Source organism: Triticum aestivum, chromosome 3B (assembly GCF_018294505.1).
Source record: "Triticum aestivum cultivar Chinese Spring chromosome 3B, IWGSC CS RefSeq v2.1, whole genome shotgun sequence".
Classification (NCBI taxonomy): domain Eukaryota; kingdom Viridiplantae; phylum Streptophyta; class Magnoliopsida; order Poales; family Poaceae; genus Triticum; species Triticum aestivum.
This window is the reverse complement of record NC_057801.1, coordinates 415761743-415780121: the sequence shown is the minus strand read 5'-3', so window position 1 is coordinate 415780121 and position 18379 is coordinate 415761743. Positions and strand designations below refer to the sequence as shown.

At 42.9% G+C, this 18379-nt stretch overlaps 1 protein-coding gene across 1 annotated transcript; it reads right to left on the bottom strand.

Annotated features, from left to right (window-relative positions):
- Nucleotides 1-10558: 10558 nt before the first annotated feature.
- On the bottom strand, nt 10559-12082 carry LOC123070129 (pentatricopeptide repeat-containing protein At4g36680, mitochondrial). The gene has a single exon (XM_044493154.1). The coding sequence runs from the start codon at nt 11942-11944 to the stop codon at nt 10838-10840; it is 1107 nt and encodes a 368-aa protein (XP_044349089.1). The 5' UTR covers nt 11945-12082; the 3' UTR covers nt 10559-10837.
- Nucleotides 12083-18379: the final 6297 nt, after the last annotated feature.

The window sequence follows — 18379 nt, the reverse complement described above, 5'->3', positions numbered from 1 at the left end:
GGCAAACTAAAAAGCAAATAAAGCAAAAACTCATATAATACAAGACGCTCCAAGAAAAGCACATATCATGTGGTGAATAAAAATATAGCCTCAACTAATTTACCGATGGATTGTAGACAAAAGAGGGGATGCCATCTAGGGCACCCCAAGCTTAGATGCTTGGTTCGCCTTGAATATTACCTTGGCGTGCCATGGGCATTCCCAAGATTAGGCCCTTGCCACTCCTTATTCCTTAGCCCATCGAAACTTCACCCAAGACTTGAAAACTTCACAACACAAAACTCAACAGAAAACTCATGAGATCCGTTAGCATAATAAAGTAAATCACCACATTTAGGAACTGTTGTAAACTCATTCCAATTTTATATTTACATTATATCTACTGTATTCTAACTTCACCGTGGTTCATACCCCCGGCACTACCCATAGATTCATCAAAATAAGTGGACAACACAATGAAAACATAATCTGTCAAAAATAGAACAGTTTGTAGTAATATGGACTTTAGCCAAACTTCTGTAACTCCAATTTTTTTTAAAAATTAGGACAACGTAGGAAGTTTGCATATCAATCTTGTGTAAATAATTCAGATCAAAAGCATGTTTTGTGAATTTACAAAATTCCAGAATTGAGCGCAAAAGTTTCTGTTTTTCAGCAGATTCGGATCAACTATCACCCAAGATCAACCCAAAGGTCTTACTTGACACAAACACTAATTAAAATGCTAAAACATAATCATAAAGTAAGTATATTTGCATATTTATTGAAAACAGAAGAAAAAGCAAAAACATAAAATAGTATTGGGTTGTCTCCCAACAAGCGCTATTGTTTTACGCCCCTAGCTAGGCATATTGCATAGATGTAGGTATTGTCATCTTTCTCTTTTCCCCTAGACATATTTTCATCCAGAGGTTTTTCAAACATAACATAAAACACATCATCCATAGAACTTTTAGCATTAGCAAGTTACTCGTCTACATACCTTTTTTGATTTTTGGCTACAATCCAAGAGTATTGTTGGTTAACATCATTCAAAACTTGTTGAATCATACTTAAAGGAGGAACTTTCTTTTAAAGATTTTCATCAAAGATGCGATCATTGCAAAGCAAATGCCTTAAGATGTAATCACTACTATAAAGGATCGCATCTATTACCTGTTTTTCATGGTTCATACCATAAAAATCAAAGATCTCTCTAGCTTCCCGCACTATGTGACCAAATTTATTCATGAGAACAAGGGTGGCTATGTTTTTAGCCCTAGGATTTTTTATAACTGGCAACCCATAAAATAATCTTTGTAAAGTAAGATGAGTGCGGATAAATTTTCTCTCAAGTATAAGAACAAGTGTTGAAATAGCATTGGCATAAGTCTTGGTTCTTGTAAGTATAGGGGTATCATCGCAAGCTAAAGTCCCAATGCAATTAAAGAATTCTTGGATCACACCTTTCCTTATAACATTTCCTTGTCCCAACACAAAACTTTTAGCATCAAGATTAGCAGAACTTCCAATTTTAGGAGTCCTGCCATCATCTGTTTCTGCCATACCAAAATCACTCATGATGAAAGTCTCAAGATGAGCAAACTAAAGATCAATCAAAAAAGGCAAACAGAAAGAAGGCTAATAAAAAGGCAAATATTTTTGTATTTTTCCGAAAATGTTTTAGAAGTGGGGGAGAGGAAAACGAGAGGAAAATGGCAAATAATGTAAATGTAAAGGATGAGAGTTTATGATGGGTACTTGGTAGGCTTGATGTAGATCCTCCCCGTCAACGGCACCAGAAATTCTTCCTGCTACTTCTCGAGCTTGCGTTGGTTTTTCCCTTTAAAGAGCAAAGAGTGGTGCAGCAAAGTAGAGATAAGTATTTCCCTTAGTTGAGAACCAAGGTATCAATCCAGTTGGAGGAACACACAAGTCACCAATGATTGCACCTACACAAACAAACAAATACTTGCACCCAACGCAATAAAAGGGTTGTCAATCCCTTCACGGTTACCTGCAAGGATGAGATCTGATATTGATATATATAAAAGATAAGTAAAAGTGCTAAATAAAATAAAAGTAAATAAATTGCAACAAGGTATTTTTGTGTTTTTGGTTTTATAGATACTAAAATAATATGATAAAAGATAGACCCAGGGACCATAGTTTTCACTAGAGGCTTCTCTCTTGAAAGAAAGTATATGGTGGGTAAACAAATTACTGTTGAGCAATTGATAGAAAAGCGCATAGTTATGATGATATCCAAGGCAATGATCATGTATATAGGCATCACGTCTATGACAAGTAGACCGACTCCTGTCTGCATCTACTACAATTACTCCGCACATCGACCGCTATCCAACATGCATCTAGTGTATCAAGTTAACAAGAATGAAGTAACACCTTAAGCAAGATGGCATGATGTAGAGGGATATATCCAACCAATATGAACAAACCCCATCTTTTTATCCTTAGTGGCAAGAATACAAATATGTGTCATGTCCCTTTCTATCACTAGGAATAAGCACCACAAGATTGAACCCACTACAAAGCACCTCTCCCATTGCAAGAAAAATCAATCTAGTTGCCAAAACCAAATCAATGGATCGGAGAGAAATACAAAGCTATCTTCATCATGCATAAAAGAGTTCAGAGAAGACTCAAATAATATTCATAGATAATCTGATCGTAAACCCATAATTCATCGGATGTCAACAAACACACCGCAAAAGAAGATTACATTGAATAGATCTCCAAGAACATTGGGGAGAACATTGTATTGAACATTAAAAAGAGATAGAAGAATCCATCTAGCTACTAGATATGGACACGTAGGTTTGTGGTAAACTACTCAAACATCATCAGAAGGGCAGCAAGGTTGATGTAGAAGCCCTTCGTGATCGAATCCCCCTCCGGTGGAGTACCGGAAAAGGCCCCAAGATTGGACCTCACGAGGACAGTAACTTGTGGCAGCAGAAAAGTATTTTTGGTGTGCCCTCTGGTGTACGGGGAATATTTGAGAATTTGCATAACGAGAATTAGGGCTGGAGGAACAACAGGGGGCCACAAGCCTGGGGGGCGCCCCTCCTAGGGCGCACCCTCCGACCTTGTCGTCTCCTCGTGAATCTTTTGGCCTCCTCCCGAAGCTTCCAGGGTGTCTTCTGGACCAGAAAAATCGTCAAAAAGTTTCATTCCGGTTGGTATTGATTTTCTGTAAAGACAAAAACAAGGAAAAATAAGCAACTGGCACTAGGAACTAGGTTAATAGGTTAGTCCAAAAAATGATATAAAATAGCATAATAATGCATATAAAACATCCAAGATTGGTGATATAATAGCATGGAACAATAAAAAATTATAGATACGTTGGAGACGTATCACTCATTGGGCTGCCGAAAGTGGCGTGTAGCGGCACAACGACGAGCAGAGTGGTGGCCAGAGTCGGGCAGGCGTAGAGGCGAGGCTGCTGTGCTCGGGAAGGCGAACCAAAGGCGGCGCTGGCTAAGACAAGAAGGCACGCATCTGCAGACGTAGAGCAAAGACAGCAGTGGTGGCAGCGCACAGAGTAGAGGCGGTTGTGGGCGTGAGCGGCAGCGAGCGGCGGGGTGGAGCCGGCGAATGAGCGCACGCGCGCAGGGCAAGGCGACCAGGGGTGCGCATGGGGCGGCCAGGTGGGGCGGTGACGTGGCCAGGGCGAACATGGGCGGCGGCCATGGCCGGAGCTCAGCCAAGTCGAGGCTACGGGACACGAGGAGGAGCATAGGGAGGTTGAGGAGGGATGTGAGCTCACCGAGAGGTCAGAGGGGAGCTCAGGGGAGCCGGAGCGGTCGGGGTTGAGGGAAACGAGCGGCGACTGTGGTAGTGACCGGCAAACGGGATCGGCGCAGGCGGCGTCGTTGGGGGCCCTCAGTGTCGACCTAGAGCGATAGATGATGAAGAGGAGCCCGGTGGTCCTCCTGGACTTGAGGGGGCACTGAGGGGAGGCCAGTGGCCACGAGTTTGACGGAGGCACGACGTCAACACAGGTCAGGCGTTTGCAGGGAGAGAGAGAGCGGTGCGAGGTGGGAGAGAAAGAGGAGGGTAGGGTTCAAGGGCATTGAAGGGGGCCTTATCGACGCTGGAGGAGGGATGGATGTGTGCCGCGTGGCCATCCATGGCCGCGGGCAGTCGAACGACAGCCACCTAGCCACCAGTGAATAGGAGGAAGAAAAGGGGGTAGGTGGACTGGATGGGCCAGCCTGGCACTGTTGTTGTGGCTGGGCCGTGGCACAGTGCTAGTTTGTTTTTCTTTTCTTTTTATTGTATTTCTTTCATGTTTTATTTTTTCTTTTTTGTTTCTATTTCTTTTTAAAACAATTTAGTTTTATAAAATATAAAACTTGCATCTAAATTAGTACTTTAAATGTGGCTACTGCCACAAAAAGTTTGGCACCAAATTAAAATAGTTTAGAACTTTTATAATTTTAAAGGTAATAAAATTATTGTTTTGCCTCTGTTTTAATTGTTTTAGGGCTTTTAAGCAATTTATAAATGTTGGTTTCTCCACCATATTTAACTATGAATTGTTTGCCATCACATGAACATTTTAGTTTACTGTTTGAAGAAATAATTTATTTGACTTTATTTTACATTTGAAAATGGCTTTGATTCTTATCAAGTGGCAATTTGGCTTAGTTAAGCTTGATGACATGGCACCATTAGTGTGAGGTCACTGTAATTTGACACTGGGGGTGTTACATTTACGTTTAGGCTTGCTAATGACCCGAGATGATCATAGGCCACGTTTCGTCCCATATATAGTGAGTTACTGGCCGGCCCGTTTGCGTAGCGTAATTTATTTTTATATACCGCTGACGGACCGACAACGTATTGGGCAGTTGAGCTATGTTGAAGCTTTTGGCCTAAATTACAACATACTGACTAAGAATAAACCTAGACTACGCAATAAAAAAATTACGACATATTACATCCACTAGGCATCAAAGTTCGCCACCAGTGTTAATAAAGTGCAACCAGACCACGGATTACATACGCCGGGCATCAAAAGTCACCACCGGTGCATATAAACGTGTCGACAAAAGAATATACAAACCCGAGAACACTTCAACACATTTCAAGAAACGTTTGCCCTGCCCTGGAGATGCACCGCAAGTGGCAGAACAAGCTGATGAGACCTTAGGTATCTAAACCATATATCACCCAGCTCTAGCCGCGTAGCAAGAAAGCATGGACAACTGTCCTCTGTGGTCTTCGTTAGAGAATGGACTTCAAGTCCAATCTGAAGTGAATTTAGTCTTTCTGCTTTAAGTTGAGACTGAAGAAGTCGAATTGATTCAGGCAGCAACCTCATCGAGGTTGTGTCACAGCTGTTGGTGAGTAGCTTGAACTCACTATCTTCATCAAGACATGGCCTTGGGGTCATCTCTCTCTCTTCAACATGGTTTGTCTCATTATCTTCCCTAAAGTTCCGCCTAGCATCACATATATTACTCTGAAAGAGAAACAAGGAGACAGAGAACAGTTTCATAAATATATACGTAACGATGGTCAGTGTGCTGACAATTTCATCCCATTTTATATTGGCAAATTCAGAGATATAATTTCAAATAGCATCAACATAATATGCTATTGTCCGTATCATTGGCAAAATCAGTTAAGACAAAGTAGGAAATGAGATGATGCATGCATGGGCAGCTTCACCACACCACTGGATTAGAGATCTAGAACATAGGCGTACATGCAAGGCTAAAGAAAATCAATGGATCTGTTCTGATAAATGTGGATCGTATGAATAAGGAACAAGTTTTTACAACTACAATTTGAAACCGGTAGTTGTTGCAAACACCAAAGTAAACAGCAGTGGAGGAAATTATACCTATCCAAATCTATGCTAGAACAAAGTTTGAAGGCTTCAGAAGGATGGACTTACATTACATGTTAACATGGGCTTGATAAAGCTCTCTCCATGTCGATGGAAGAATAATTCAAGAAATTCCCAAAAGGAACTTGTTCATAAGCGTTGTTTTTATTCTACATTTTGTAAATAGTAAACATAGATCTAATAATATTGGAAGAAATAGATGATAATGAAGCTCAATTGCAGAGTGAAGTTACATAATCAAATATGTATCAATTAAGTACAACGTTACAAGGCAAAAGGTACTCACAAGAGGAATGCAGACCTCAACTTGTGCAGTGGCATTGACTTTATTCAACATTTTGGTAAGAGTATAGATCTGATAATTTGGAGAAAATGAAGGGCAGGGCAGATAAGATGCAGAGTAATGCTAGACAATCAACTATTCTCTCAATGTAAGTACAGTAATACTACCTCCGTCGGAATTACTTATCGCTCAAATGGATGTATCTAACACTATTTTAGTTCTAAATACATTCGGTTGAGCAACAATTAATTCGATATGGAGGGAGTACATCACAACAGGTGCTTACAAGAGCAATCCAGAACTTCATAACCATTGGGTTTATTCTACATTTATGTAAGAGTAAATATAGATCTTATAATTTCGAGCAAACAGTGGATAAGGAAGCGAACATTTACAGTGATGCTACATAATCAAACAGCAATGAGTGTAAGTATGGTGATAAAGGGCAAGAGGTACTGACTAGGTTAGTTGGTGGACTGCTAGGATTTCCTAAATTGTGCACTGATGTGTAGACTGATTATTGTGATTTCTATGTGTGCATGCCTAGAATGTGCATGATACGTTCACCGATCAAGGAGTGCATTGATAAAGCAATGCACACTCCTATGATCATTGCATTGATCAAAGCAATGCTCATTGCTATGATCAATCCATAGGTGTGCGTTGTAATTGTATGATGGCTCCATTTTGCATGTGCTATCATACTCACACGTGTCTTCTTAACTGACCAAGTGATGAAGACCGAGTGAGATGTCGGCGGTGGTGGCGGCCCTACACCGAAAGGTGCAAAAGACTTGATTGCCCAAAACCAGTGAGCACATAAGATCAAAGTGATGGGGAGGAGGGATGCAACGATAATGCCTCTGCCAACACTTGGCCGCATGCTGAGGATTAGGCACAGCCAGTAGAACCGATGCACGTCAGTTCTACGTGCATGCAACACCCCAGGTGACATGCTACAGTAAACTCCTGTTAATGGTGTCACGTCATCATAATTAATTTTTGCTAATCATCACTTTGTTCCAAACCGACCTCAAATTCATATTTAAAATACAAGTCAGATTATTATTTCCTCAAACTATAAAACTAAAATATTCGGATTTTAGTATAAATTCCCCTGATCGATTTTCATGTTGGAACCATCAACTTTTTAATTAATCAATTCGGTTAATTAATTAATTATGTTAACCCCCCCCCCCCAGTTAAACTAAACTTGTTAACTTAACCCTAGTCTATGACATGTGGGACCCGCTGACCCTGTTGACCAGTCAATGTTGATTGGTCAACTACTGACTAGACCCATGGCCCCCACTTGTCATCCACTAGGGCTAGATCCTAGTGGGTACAATAGGTATATTCTATTCAAATCCAAATTTATATTAATTTTAGATTATAGATAAAACTTTGAAAAATCATATAGATTAAACCGTAACTCGGATGAAAATACTTTATACATGAAAGTTGCTCGAAAAACATGACGATTCCGAATACACACTTCGTTCGTCTGCCACACGTCCCTAGCATAGTGAACGTGGAACCGTCCCTCTCTGTTTCATCTGTTCGAAAATGTCAAACACCGGGAATACTTTCCCGGTTGTTTTCCCCCTTCGCCAGTATCACCTAGTACTACGTTAGATCACACCTAGCACCGCTATTTGCTTTGTCGTGCTTCATCATGCATCTGTTAGCATTGTATTCATTGTTTCTTCCCCCTCTTCTCTCTGGTAGACTTCGAGACCGACATCGCTGCTCCTGACGTCGACTACACCCCTGATGACCCGTCCTTCCCCGCAGAGCTTCCAGGCAAGCAAACCACCCTTGATCATCCCGACATCGCCTACTCTTTCCCTCTACTGCTTGCATTAGAGTAGTGTTACTGTTTCATCGGTGTGATCCTATACTGTTGCATAGCATGTCCTTGTTTCTACTATTGTTGATATCTTACCTGCTATCCTAAATGCTTAGTATAGGATGCTAGTTTATCATCAGTGGCCCTACATTCTTGTCCATCCGCCATGTTATACTATCGGGCCGTGATTACTCGGGAGGTGATCACGGGTATATACTACATACATATTGTACTTGATACATGTGGTGACTAAAGACAGGTCGGCTCGTAGAGTACCCGCGAGTGATTCATGAAAGTGGGGGCTGAAGGGGCAGGTGGTTCCATCCAGGTTGTGATGGGCCTGGGTTCCCGACGGCTCCCGGGTGATTCTTTGTGGCGGAGCGACAGGACAGGTTGTGACCGCCCATGAGAGAGGTGGCCCTGGTCCTTGGTCGGTGTCCATGGTTGATTCAAAATAACATGCTTAATGAGATTTGGATATTTGATCTGAGTTGGTATTGACGTATACGCACTAACCTCCACGTGGGACAAGATATGGGCAACCGACGTAGTAGTATCAGCCAAAGCTCTTCAGACATCAGCGACTGAGTGGCACGCGCCGGTTGGACCGCATCAAGCAACCGCCTTGTAGTGTGGGTTGCCAAGTCTGCTCACCGGCTGCGTTCGCAACGTGCAGGAGTGCAAAGGGCGATGGGCCCAAGACCCCTACGCGGTTAGGATGTAGACGGGCGTGCTGACCTCTGTTGGGCCTAAGTAGGGTTGCGACATGTTGATCTTCCGAGGTCGGACATGACCTAGGAAAGTGTGCCCAGCCAGAGTGATCGAGCGTGTCGGGTAATGTGGTGCACCCATGCAGGGAAGATTTATCTATTCGAATAGTCATGTCCACGGTAACATGACGACTTGGAGTTGTATTCCGACCTCATGACAACTAGAACCATATACTTAATGAAACACACCCAGATAAGTTTCAGAGATAACTTGGTGATCGCTTTCACGCAGGGCGACAAGGGAAGGATAGCCGGGTAGGATTATGTTATACGCTATTACTTGGTGAACTTACCAGCTACTCTCTTCTATATGCTTCAAGACGGAGGCTGATAGAAGCGTAGCCTTCGATACGACTAGCTATCCCCCTCTTATTCTGGCATTCTGTAGTTTAGTCCACAGATACTACCCATTTCATTAATACCGATGCATATGTAGTATAGATCCTTACTTGCGAGTAAAAAGAAGAAGAAGAAGGAGGAGGAGGAGGAGGAGGAGGAGGAGGAGCAACACCGATAAACTATCCCCTATTTAGCCAATGGCCCTTAATAATTTGTTCTGGCATTTAATAATAGTTAGAATGAACTGTCATTTGTTTAACTAGCTGGCACCACATGTTCAGATTGTGTGTGGTAAGCTCACCAATAGTTAGAAGTGGTGACAACACCTTATGCATGTTGCAACCAGATACCATGTCATATGTGCGCTTAATACAATGCGGGCAACCAAACGCCGGGTTAAAAATGATTGTCTCATACAACTAAGGTACATGCAGGCAACCAAATTATGTGCATCTGAGGTCTTTTTGACTACATCCCTTAAACCGGCTCACTAGAGCCAGGCTCGATTGACAATGTAACCAAACACGCCCTCAAGCAACCATGACTTGGCGGGTGGGCAGCAGCCGATTCAGCAGTGGGACGCGAAGCGGCGACAAGCCGGCAGGACCATACCGACTTGGTGGGCGGGCGCCGGCCATTTGGCAGAGTTGAGAAGAGGAGTAGAGCAGGCCCCGCTGTCTTCGTCTCCAGCTGAATGTAAAATTTCAAAATCCTCTCCAGCACAATGTAAAAATTCAAAAGGACAACGATGATTGAAATGGGTTTTAGCTTGATCTGCAAGTGCCTTTTGCTTGATGCGTGTGCCGGTTGATGATTTGACTGGTATATGTGTATTGTTCATCAGGAAACAATGTGAATTGAGTCATGCATATACACATTTGCACCACCCATATTCTAGGGATGAGGCTGAATCAAATCCATTCCATCTATCTCTCCAACCAAACACAAAAAGGAAACCATTACGTTTCACTCTACTGACTCCAACCACACACATGAATGAATGGAGAATTCCATTACGCTGTAATGAAATCATGGTATTCTATTCTATTGGTTCCTCACCAAATGCACACCCTCCATGATTCAGTAGCTGGGCATTCCTCGCAATCGAAGAACCTTGCGGCCGGTGGGAATGGCTCCACTCTGTTTCTGTACAATTTCTCTAAAAATTCTCACCGTTCGCCAAAGTACGAGTTAGCTGGCAAACATTAGCTGGCAAACCAACCAGCAACCATTATGTATCAGTTAGTACGAGCCTGCAGATTCCTGAATGTGGTCTTGGGAATTTGTGATGCAAATGAAAGCACGGGTGAAAAAACAAGAACAAGACAGGACGGAGAATTCACAGCGGTGAGCGTTGTTCTTCAGCAGTGAACTGAAAAGGGAGCAGCAAAATACCTATACTGATATGGATACAGTTCGACATCTACTGGTATGGATAAGGTTCACTCATCAGCGAAAGCAAATCCATCATGAGCCGTGTAAATTCAAGTACCAATATAGGAATGCACTTCGTCTAAAAGGCCCTGGCATTCAGTAGCAAGTCGGCAGTTGGACAACAGGAACACAAATATAGGCTATGGATCGTTGCTGCCGCGAGGCACCATATCCAAGAACTATGTATGAGTGTCTATTGTAACCTCAGCAAAAATTGGAGTACTTATTAAACCGGCATACTGCCTCACGATTCATCAAACAAGTACAAAATGGTCACCTCCAGATGTTGCCCCGAATGCTCATACCGCCGCCGCCGTCTTCTCTGGCTGCTGCTCGTCCTCCTCCACTTCCTCCTCTTCGTTGCTGGCTCCCGGTGTGAGGCCGGCATCCTTCTCAAGCTCCTTCCATGGACCGTCGAACTGGTCAGGGAACTTCTTGCGTAGCCCGACCACCACCCGCCTCGCCGCCCGACCCTTGCCAGCCTCCTTGAGAGCCACTACCAGCTTACGCACCGTGCCCAGATCTGCCACCTTCTTGCGCTTTACCCCCTCGTAGAACACGTCCTCCGCCTCTGACAACCTCCCCTCGCTGCACAGCGCCCCCACCATGCATGCGTATGTTGCGCACTCCGGTGCCGACTTCGCCTCAGTGTTCCCCTCCACCCCCTTCTCCTGCAAGCTCCTGTATACCTCCAGGGCCTCGTCCACCCTCTTGTGCCGCCCCAGCACCCGGATCAGCCCATTGTAGGAGATGACATCCGGCCGCAACCCCGACTCCTCGCCCATGGCTCGGATAAGCTCCTGCACCTCCTCCACCGTGCCGGTTGACGACTTGTAGGTGATCCTGACATTGTAAGCGGCAGCGTCGGGCGCGATGCCGCGTTCCTCGACCATCTCGCGCCACAGCTCCTCGGCGCGGTGGGGCTTCTTTTGCTTGTAGTAGGAGTCGATGATGGCCGTGTAGAGGTGGAGGGAAGGCGGCTCCTCCCCGTGGAGGAGGTACACCGCGTGGTCGGCGCCTTTGGTGATGCAGAGGGACTTGGCGAGGATGGACCACGTAAAGGCGTCGCGCGGCGCTGAGGGGTGCGCGTCCAGCAGAGCAGGCACGCGCTCGGCGAGGCGGCGGCGGCGGAGGAGCGGGGCCAGGAGGGCGTTGAGATGCTCGGCGGTGGGCGACGGGATGGTGGAGAGGATGGCGGAGGCCCGGTCGGAGAGGCCGACCACGGAGAGGGCGGAGATCACGGCTTTGGGGTTGGTCGGCACGAGCGGCGCGACGGCGGCGTCGATGTCGTCGAGGCGGCCCACGCGGGCGAGGTTGCGGATGCGGGCCATCGGGACGGGGAACTCGGCAGCCGCAGCGGCGGTGGAGAGCAGGCGGCGGCCGGAGGCGGAGAAGATGGCGGCCATTGCTGCGGCGGAGCTGTGTCTGATCGATCCGAGGTTCCGGGGTTAGGGTTTAGGACGAGTGGGGGAAAGTTTCACTCGGCGGATTGTGTCATTTGGGAAATGGATGCAAGTTGGACAATGGAATGCTGAGTGAGTGGCAGGCCCGCGTTGGAATCCCGGGCCAGTCCCCGGCCCAATACTTATCCTTCACCCCGAGTTGGAGCCGTGGAGTTTGTTAGGGCTAAAGTGGGCCATGGCCCCTAGCCAAATTTATTTATTTATATACTCTCTCAGCTAAAAAAAATTAACTACTCGCATTTAAGACTTACTAGCATATACATGAGCGCTTGCGTCTGTACTATGTTAAAAAAAGCAAATATACCTGTGCATTGCAACGGAACAAAATTTCTTCCATGTATCTAGCTTATGGATCCTTGGGTTGCAACATCGTAATAGATAACTTTGTGCATTCTAAAACCAAACCGACAAATTTTACGATTTTTATGGTTTCTGATTTTCGCTATTATGATATGAACTCCCCATACCGTTTTGAATTTCGGTTTTAATGGTATATACCAAAAAATTGAATGGTTAACCGAATAAATTGAAGTAAATATATATGTATATGTCTTGAGTCGAACAACATTCAAGTAGTCATCCCTTCAGAAGTTGATCCCCACTACTAACAATTATTTCAACATGCATATGGTGCCACGTCAGTGTTTAGTTTGTGAGCACCAACCAATCGCTCGAATTCCCCTATGGTGTAACCTTACACCTATGGAGAGCAATGTAATTTTTTTTGTACAAGGAGCCAATTTTTAAAATCACTAGTTAAGGAGTACTCGTCGCGAAGATCATTCCAGTTCCCCAGGTTGCGACAAGTAGCGCGCTGCATGTGCGTCCAGTGAGCCACTTGTCGCAACCTGGGAGTTTTACCTTTTTTCGTAGATCCGTTTATTCAAAACGTTTTATCTCTTAAACCATGCGTCCAAATCTCGAACCGCTTTTCGCCGTTGGATTCCTCGTGTCGAGATCTTCAAAACTAGATCCCATGTTGATAGGTTTTGACGAACTTTTTTTCACAAAGAAAACCGGACGAAAAAACCAAACCGGGAGCATGGGTTTTTCCCTTTCCGAAAGAGGCACGCCCGTGCCTCTGACGAAAGCACAACTGTGCCTCTCGCGGAAGCAAAACCATACCTCTCACAAAAGAAAAAAAACATAAAACACGTTTTTTTCCTTTTTCAAGAGGTACGGCCGTGACTCTCGCGAAAGCACAACCGTGCCTCTCGCGAAAGGAAAGAAAAACAGAAAACACGTTTTTTCCGTTTCCAAGAGGCACGGCTGTGCCTCTCGCGAAAGCACAACCGTGTCTCTCACGGAAACAAAACCGTGACTCCCGCGTTTTTTTGCGTAAAAAATTTTTTGGGTCGAAAAGTTAGGGAAGAACGGTGGAAAACCAAAACATCAAAAAAAACTGGAAGAAAAACTGTTTAAAAAGCAGAAAACGCATGCGGAAAAATTAAAAAAAGAAATTCGGAGGGAGCGCCCAGAGCGCGACACGTGGCGAATCACTGAGAGCGCGCCAAGTGGCGTTGATCGTTGCGAGGCTTCTGAAGAAGCGCTCGTTAATTAGTTGCGCTCGCCAATTTTCCTGCTGAGCACGTCCATTTTTTCTTATAATGTATCATTTTTCTCTAAAAAACATGCTAAACTCGTCCATAATCATCAAGGCATGAATCCATGCATGAATATATACTTATATAGTTATTATATCAGTTTCAAATTCGTGTCAACTCTGGTTATTATGGTATATATCAAAATCATACCGAGATAATTTGGTATGTACCAAAACCGTACCTTATCTTAATTTCATGTCGTATTTGTCAAAGTACTAATACCGTGCAAACCAGAAAATCGTATAAACCAAAGAACCATGATTGCACATTTAGTGATAGAAAAGACACTTGATTTAATAGTTCATATATTCTTTGTCTAGTTGAACACAATATGTCATAAGGGATGTTGACAAATAGTGCTACAATAATCAAGCAAGTTTAAGGATGTGGTCTTGCATGAGATTCACTAAATTCGATAATGGAAGTTAGATTGGTACAGAAACATACCACAAATTCTAATATATTCAATTATCACTCTTACCAAAAGTAGTGCGACAAATGAATGAGCATGTACCATATAATTTTTTGCACCATTCTGATCTAGTTTTATCCAAAATTCACATTGCCATATTATTCATACTTCTTTTGCCGGCCTATAATCTTAACGACATGATTCTTCAAAACTGGGCACCGCAATATCAATAGTAAAATGTTCATAATCTGATTAGAAGACATAGACATAGCATAATTGCTTTCATTACACATTACATCGAACATATGGTGAACAGTTCATTGAGGTAATGGAACACATCATATCATATATGCCTAGTGAGTGATTCTCAATAACTTATTTATCTCAACATGCAAGCATGCCACATCACTATACACTTGTGGATGAGATAAGGCCCACCTCAACATGCAGCCATGCATAGGAAAAGATCCACCATCACATGCAACCATACATGGGAAAACATTTTTCTTTCTATTATTCTACTTATATTCAATAAATATTTTACAACTATACATAATCAAATATAACAAGTCTTGTGTATTTTTAATTTTGGTTCACATGATATTAATCTAAATATTTATATTCCGTAGAATCAAAACTCATTGAAATGTATTGCAACTGGTTCCCGCAGCAACTTCTGAGGTATCATCTAGTATGTTAGATTATCGACCCCTTCGTGTCTGATCATCAATGGTCTGAGAAGTTGTCGTGGCAGCGATTGCTGAACTTTATGAATGGGAACTTAAGGTCTATGAGATTCGTTGAGCCCATCACCGAGCACATGGGCACGATAGCAAGCGACTATTGTTGGTACCATAGACTAGGCATGCATTCCACGAAGCTAGTGCAGGGATAGTGATGACGACGATGTCTGCTCAAAGTCGTACAGAGGGGAAAGCCTCATGGCCTCTGTCCTGGTCAACGCCTTGAGGAGAGATGGAGAAAGCACTCTGATAGAGGAAAAGGTGTCCCGTCTTTCGATGAGATGGTGATTATCGTTTTGGAGGAGTAGACTTTGACGATCCGACTACGTACGTGCGAGGACGTCGCGCCTTAGCAATCGCTAAACCAACTCCGAGAGGTTATTGACAACGCCGGAACACGATCAACCTGACCACGAGGGTCTATTTCCCGCGAGCAAACGAAGAACAAGCAAGAAACTGAGATTGCAATCTGGATATTGCGAATATAAAATGAAAACTTTATTGATCAAGATGGGGATCTGTGACGTCTTGGTCTGGTCGTTGAACACAAACAAAGTACGCGAAGTTGCAGCTATGCCAAACTTTTAATCTAAACAAAACCCAAAGTCTAAACGGTGCCCTAAGGGTTGTATATATGGAGGAAGAGGGGGGGGGGATTTTGTGGCCCTTGGTGGAGGGGTCCGAAACTAACCCTATCTCTTGTTTCCCCACACATACGGACTCTAAAAATAGCCTATACTTATGTATTTCGAAATTACATGGGCCTGGCCCAATAATAAGGTGACGCAACACCTAGAATAGCCTCTGGACAAAAGTTATGAAGTAGCATCTTGTATATTTCGTCCAAGGCTTCATGCACTCACTATGGTGGCTTCAACGTCCTGAAATCATCACTTGTAACTCCGTTCTTGTTCCTCTTGCACATTCCATCATCTCCATGCTTGTTCTTGCTCCAATGTCCATCCTTCTCCCAGCTAGGCCCTTCATTTGTAAGCAAAACAAATGTATCCAATATAGGCAACATCATATTCTGATGAACATTAGAATCATTACCAAGAAACGAAAGTACCTAGTAATTTAATTGGCGTGTGCAAGCTCTAGTAATTGGTCAAGTATGTATAGCAGCAGGGGCTGTGGGTGTAACAATGGTATTGATGTCCTCATCATCCTCCCCTTCTTGAAATGAAGTCGTCCTCAACGGAAGCTCATCTTCCTCACCCAAATAAGGCTTCAAATCTGCAATGTTAAAAGTGGTACTAACCCCAAAATCTGCAGGCAGCTCAAGTTTATATGCATTATCATTTATTTCCTCTAACACCTTAAAAGGACCATCAGCATGTGGCATTAGCTTTGATTTGTGCAAATCAGGAAATCTATCCTTACACAAATGTAACCAAACAAGATCTCCAGGTGCAAACACAACATGTTTTCTACCCTTATCTCCAGCAAGTTTATATTTAGCACATACGCTCAATGTTTTCCTTAGTTAACTCATGCATTTTTGAAATCAATTCAGCACGTTGTTTAGCATCAAAATTAACCTTCTCCGAAGATGGAAGAGGCAACAAATCAATAGGTGCACGAGGTAGGAAACCATACACAATTTCAAAAGGGCACATCTTAGTAGTACAATGTAATGAATTATTATAAGCAAATTCAATATGAGGCAAACATTCCTCCCACATTTTCTTATTATTCTTCAAAACAGCCCTATGCATAGTAGACAATGTTCTATTGACTACTTCAGTTTGTCCATTAGTTTGGGGGTGAAAAGTAGTACTCCCTCCGTTCGGAAATACTTGTCATCGAAATGAATAAAAGGTGATGTATCTAGATGTATTTTAGTTCTAGATACATCCCTTTTTGTCCATTTTGATGAAAAGTATTTTCGGACGGAGGGAGTACTAAAAAGCAGCTTAGTCCTCAACTTAGCCCATAAACATCTCCAAAAGTGGCTAAGAAATTTAGTATCACGATCTGAAACAATAGTATTTGGCACACCATGCAAGCGAATAATTTCATTAAAGAACAAATTAGCAACATTAACAGCATCATCGCTTTTATGACATGGTATAAAGTGTGCCATTTTTTAGAATCTATCCACGACAACAAATATGCTATCCCTCCCCTTATTTTTTCAAGGTAAACCTAAAACAAAGTCCATAGATATATCCTGCCAAGGAACACTAGGTACAGGCAAAGGCATATATAAACCATGAGGATTGAGTCATGACTTAGCTTTTTGACATGTAGTGCAGCGAGCAACAAAACGCTCAACATCCCGTCTCATCTTTGGCCAAAAGAAATGTGTAGCAAGTATATCCTCCGTCTTCTTCGCGCCAAAGTGTCCTATTAATCCTCCTCCATGCGCCTCCTGCAACAACAAAATACGAACAAAGCTAGCTGGAATGCATAGCTTGTTAGCACGAAACACAAATCCATCGTTAACGACAAACTTGTTCCATGTTCTCCCTTATTTACAGTTGTGCAATACATCTTTAAAATCAACATCATGCACCATTGATCTTTGATGGTCTCCAAACCAAATATCTTGAAGTCAAGTTGTGAAAGCATAGTATAGCGACGAGACAATGCATCAGCAATAACATTTTCTTTACCCTTCTTGTGTTTAATGACATAGGGGAAAGTCTCAATGAATTCAAACCATTTAGCATGTCTGCGATTTAGTTTGGCTTGACTTTTAATATGTTTCAAAGATTCATGATCAAAATGTATAACAAATTCTTTGGGCCATAAATAATGTTGCTATGTTTCTAAAGTCCGAACAAGAGCATATAATTCTTTATCATAAGTAGAATAATTCAGACTAGGCCCACTCAATTTTTCAGAAAAATATGCAACAGGTTTGCCATCTTGTAATAACACGCCTCCTAATCCAATTCCACTAGCATCACATTCATGCTCAAAAGTCTTATTAAAATCAAGAAGTTGGAGTAAAGGAGCATGTGTTAAGTTATCTTTCAATACTGTGAAGGCTTCTTCCTGTGCGGTACCCCAAACAAAAGGCACATCTTTTTTTGTAAGTTCATTGAGAGGTGCAACAATGGTGCTGAAATCTCTCACAAAACGCCTATAGAATCCAGCGAGGCCAAGAAAACTCCTCACTTGTGTGACCGTTTTGGGCTGCGGCCAACTCTGAATAGCTTCAATCTTGGCTTTATCAACTTCAATTCCCTGTGGAGTAACAACATAGCCAAGAAAAGATACTCGGTCGGTGCAAAAGGTGCACTTCCCATGGTTACCAAACAAACGTGCATCACGTAGAGCAATAAAAACAGCACATAAATGTTCAAAATGTTCCTCCAAAGATCTGCTATAAATCAGTATATCATCAAAATAGACTACCACAAATCGTCCAATGAAAGCATGTAAAACTTCGTTCATTAATCTCATGAAAGTACTAGGTCATTAGTTAACCCAAAAGCATGACTAACCACTCATATAATCCAAACTTAATTTTAAATGTTGTTTTCCATTCATCCCCCAATTTTATACGAATTTGATGGTATCCACTACGCAAATCAACTTTGGAGAATATTGTAGAGCCACTCAATTCATCAAGCATATCATCTAGCCTAGGAATAGGATGACGATAACG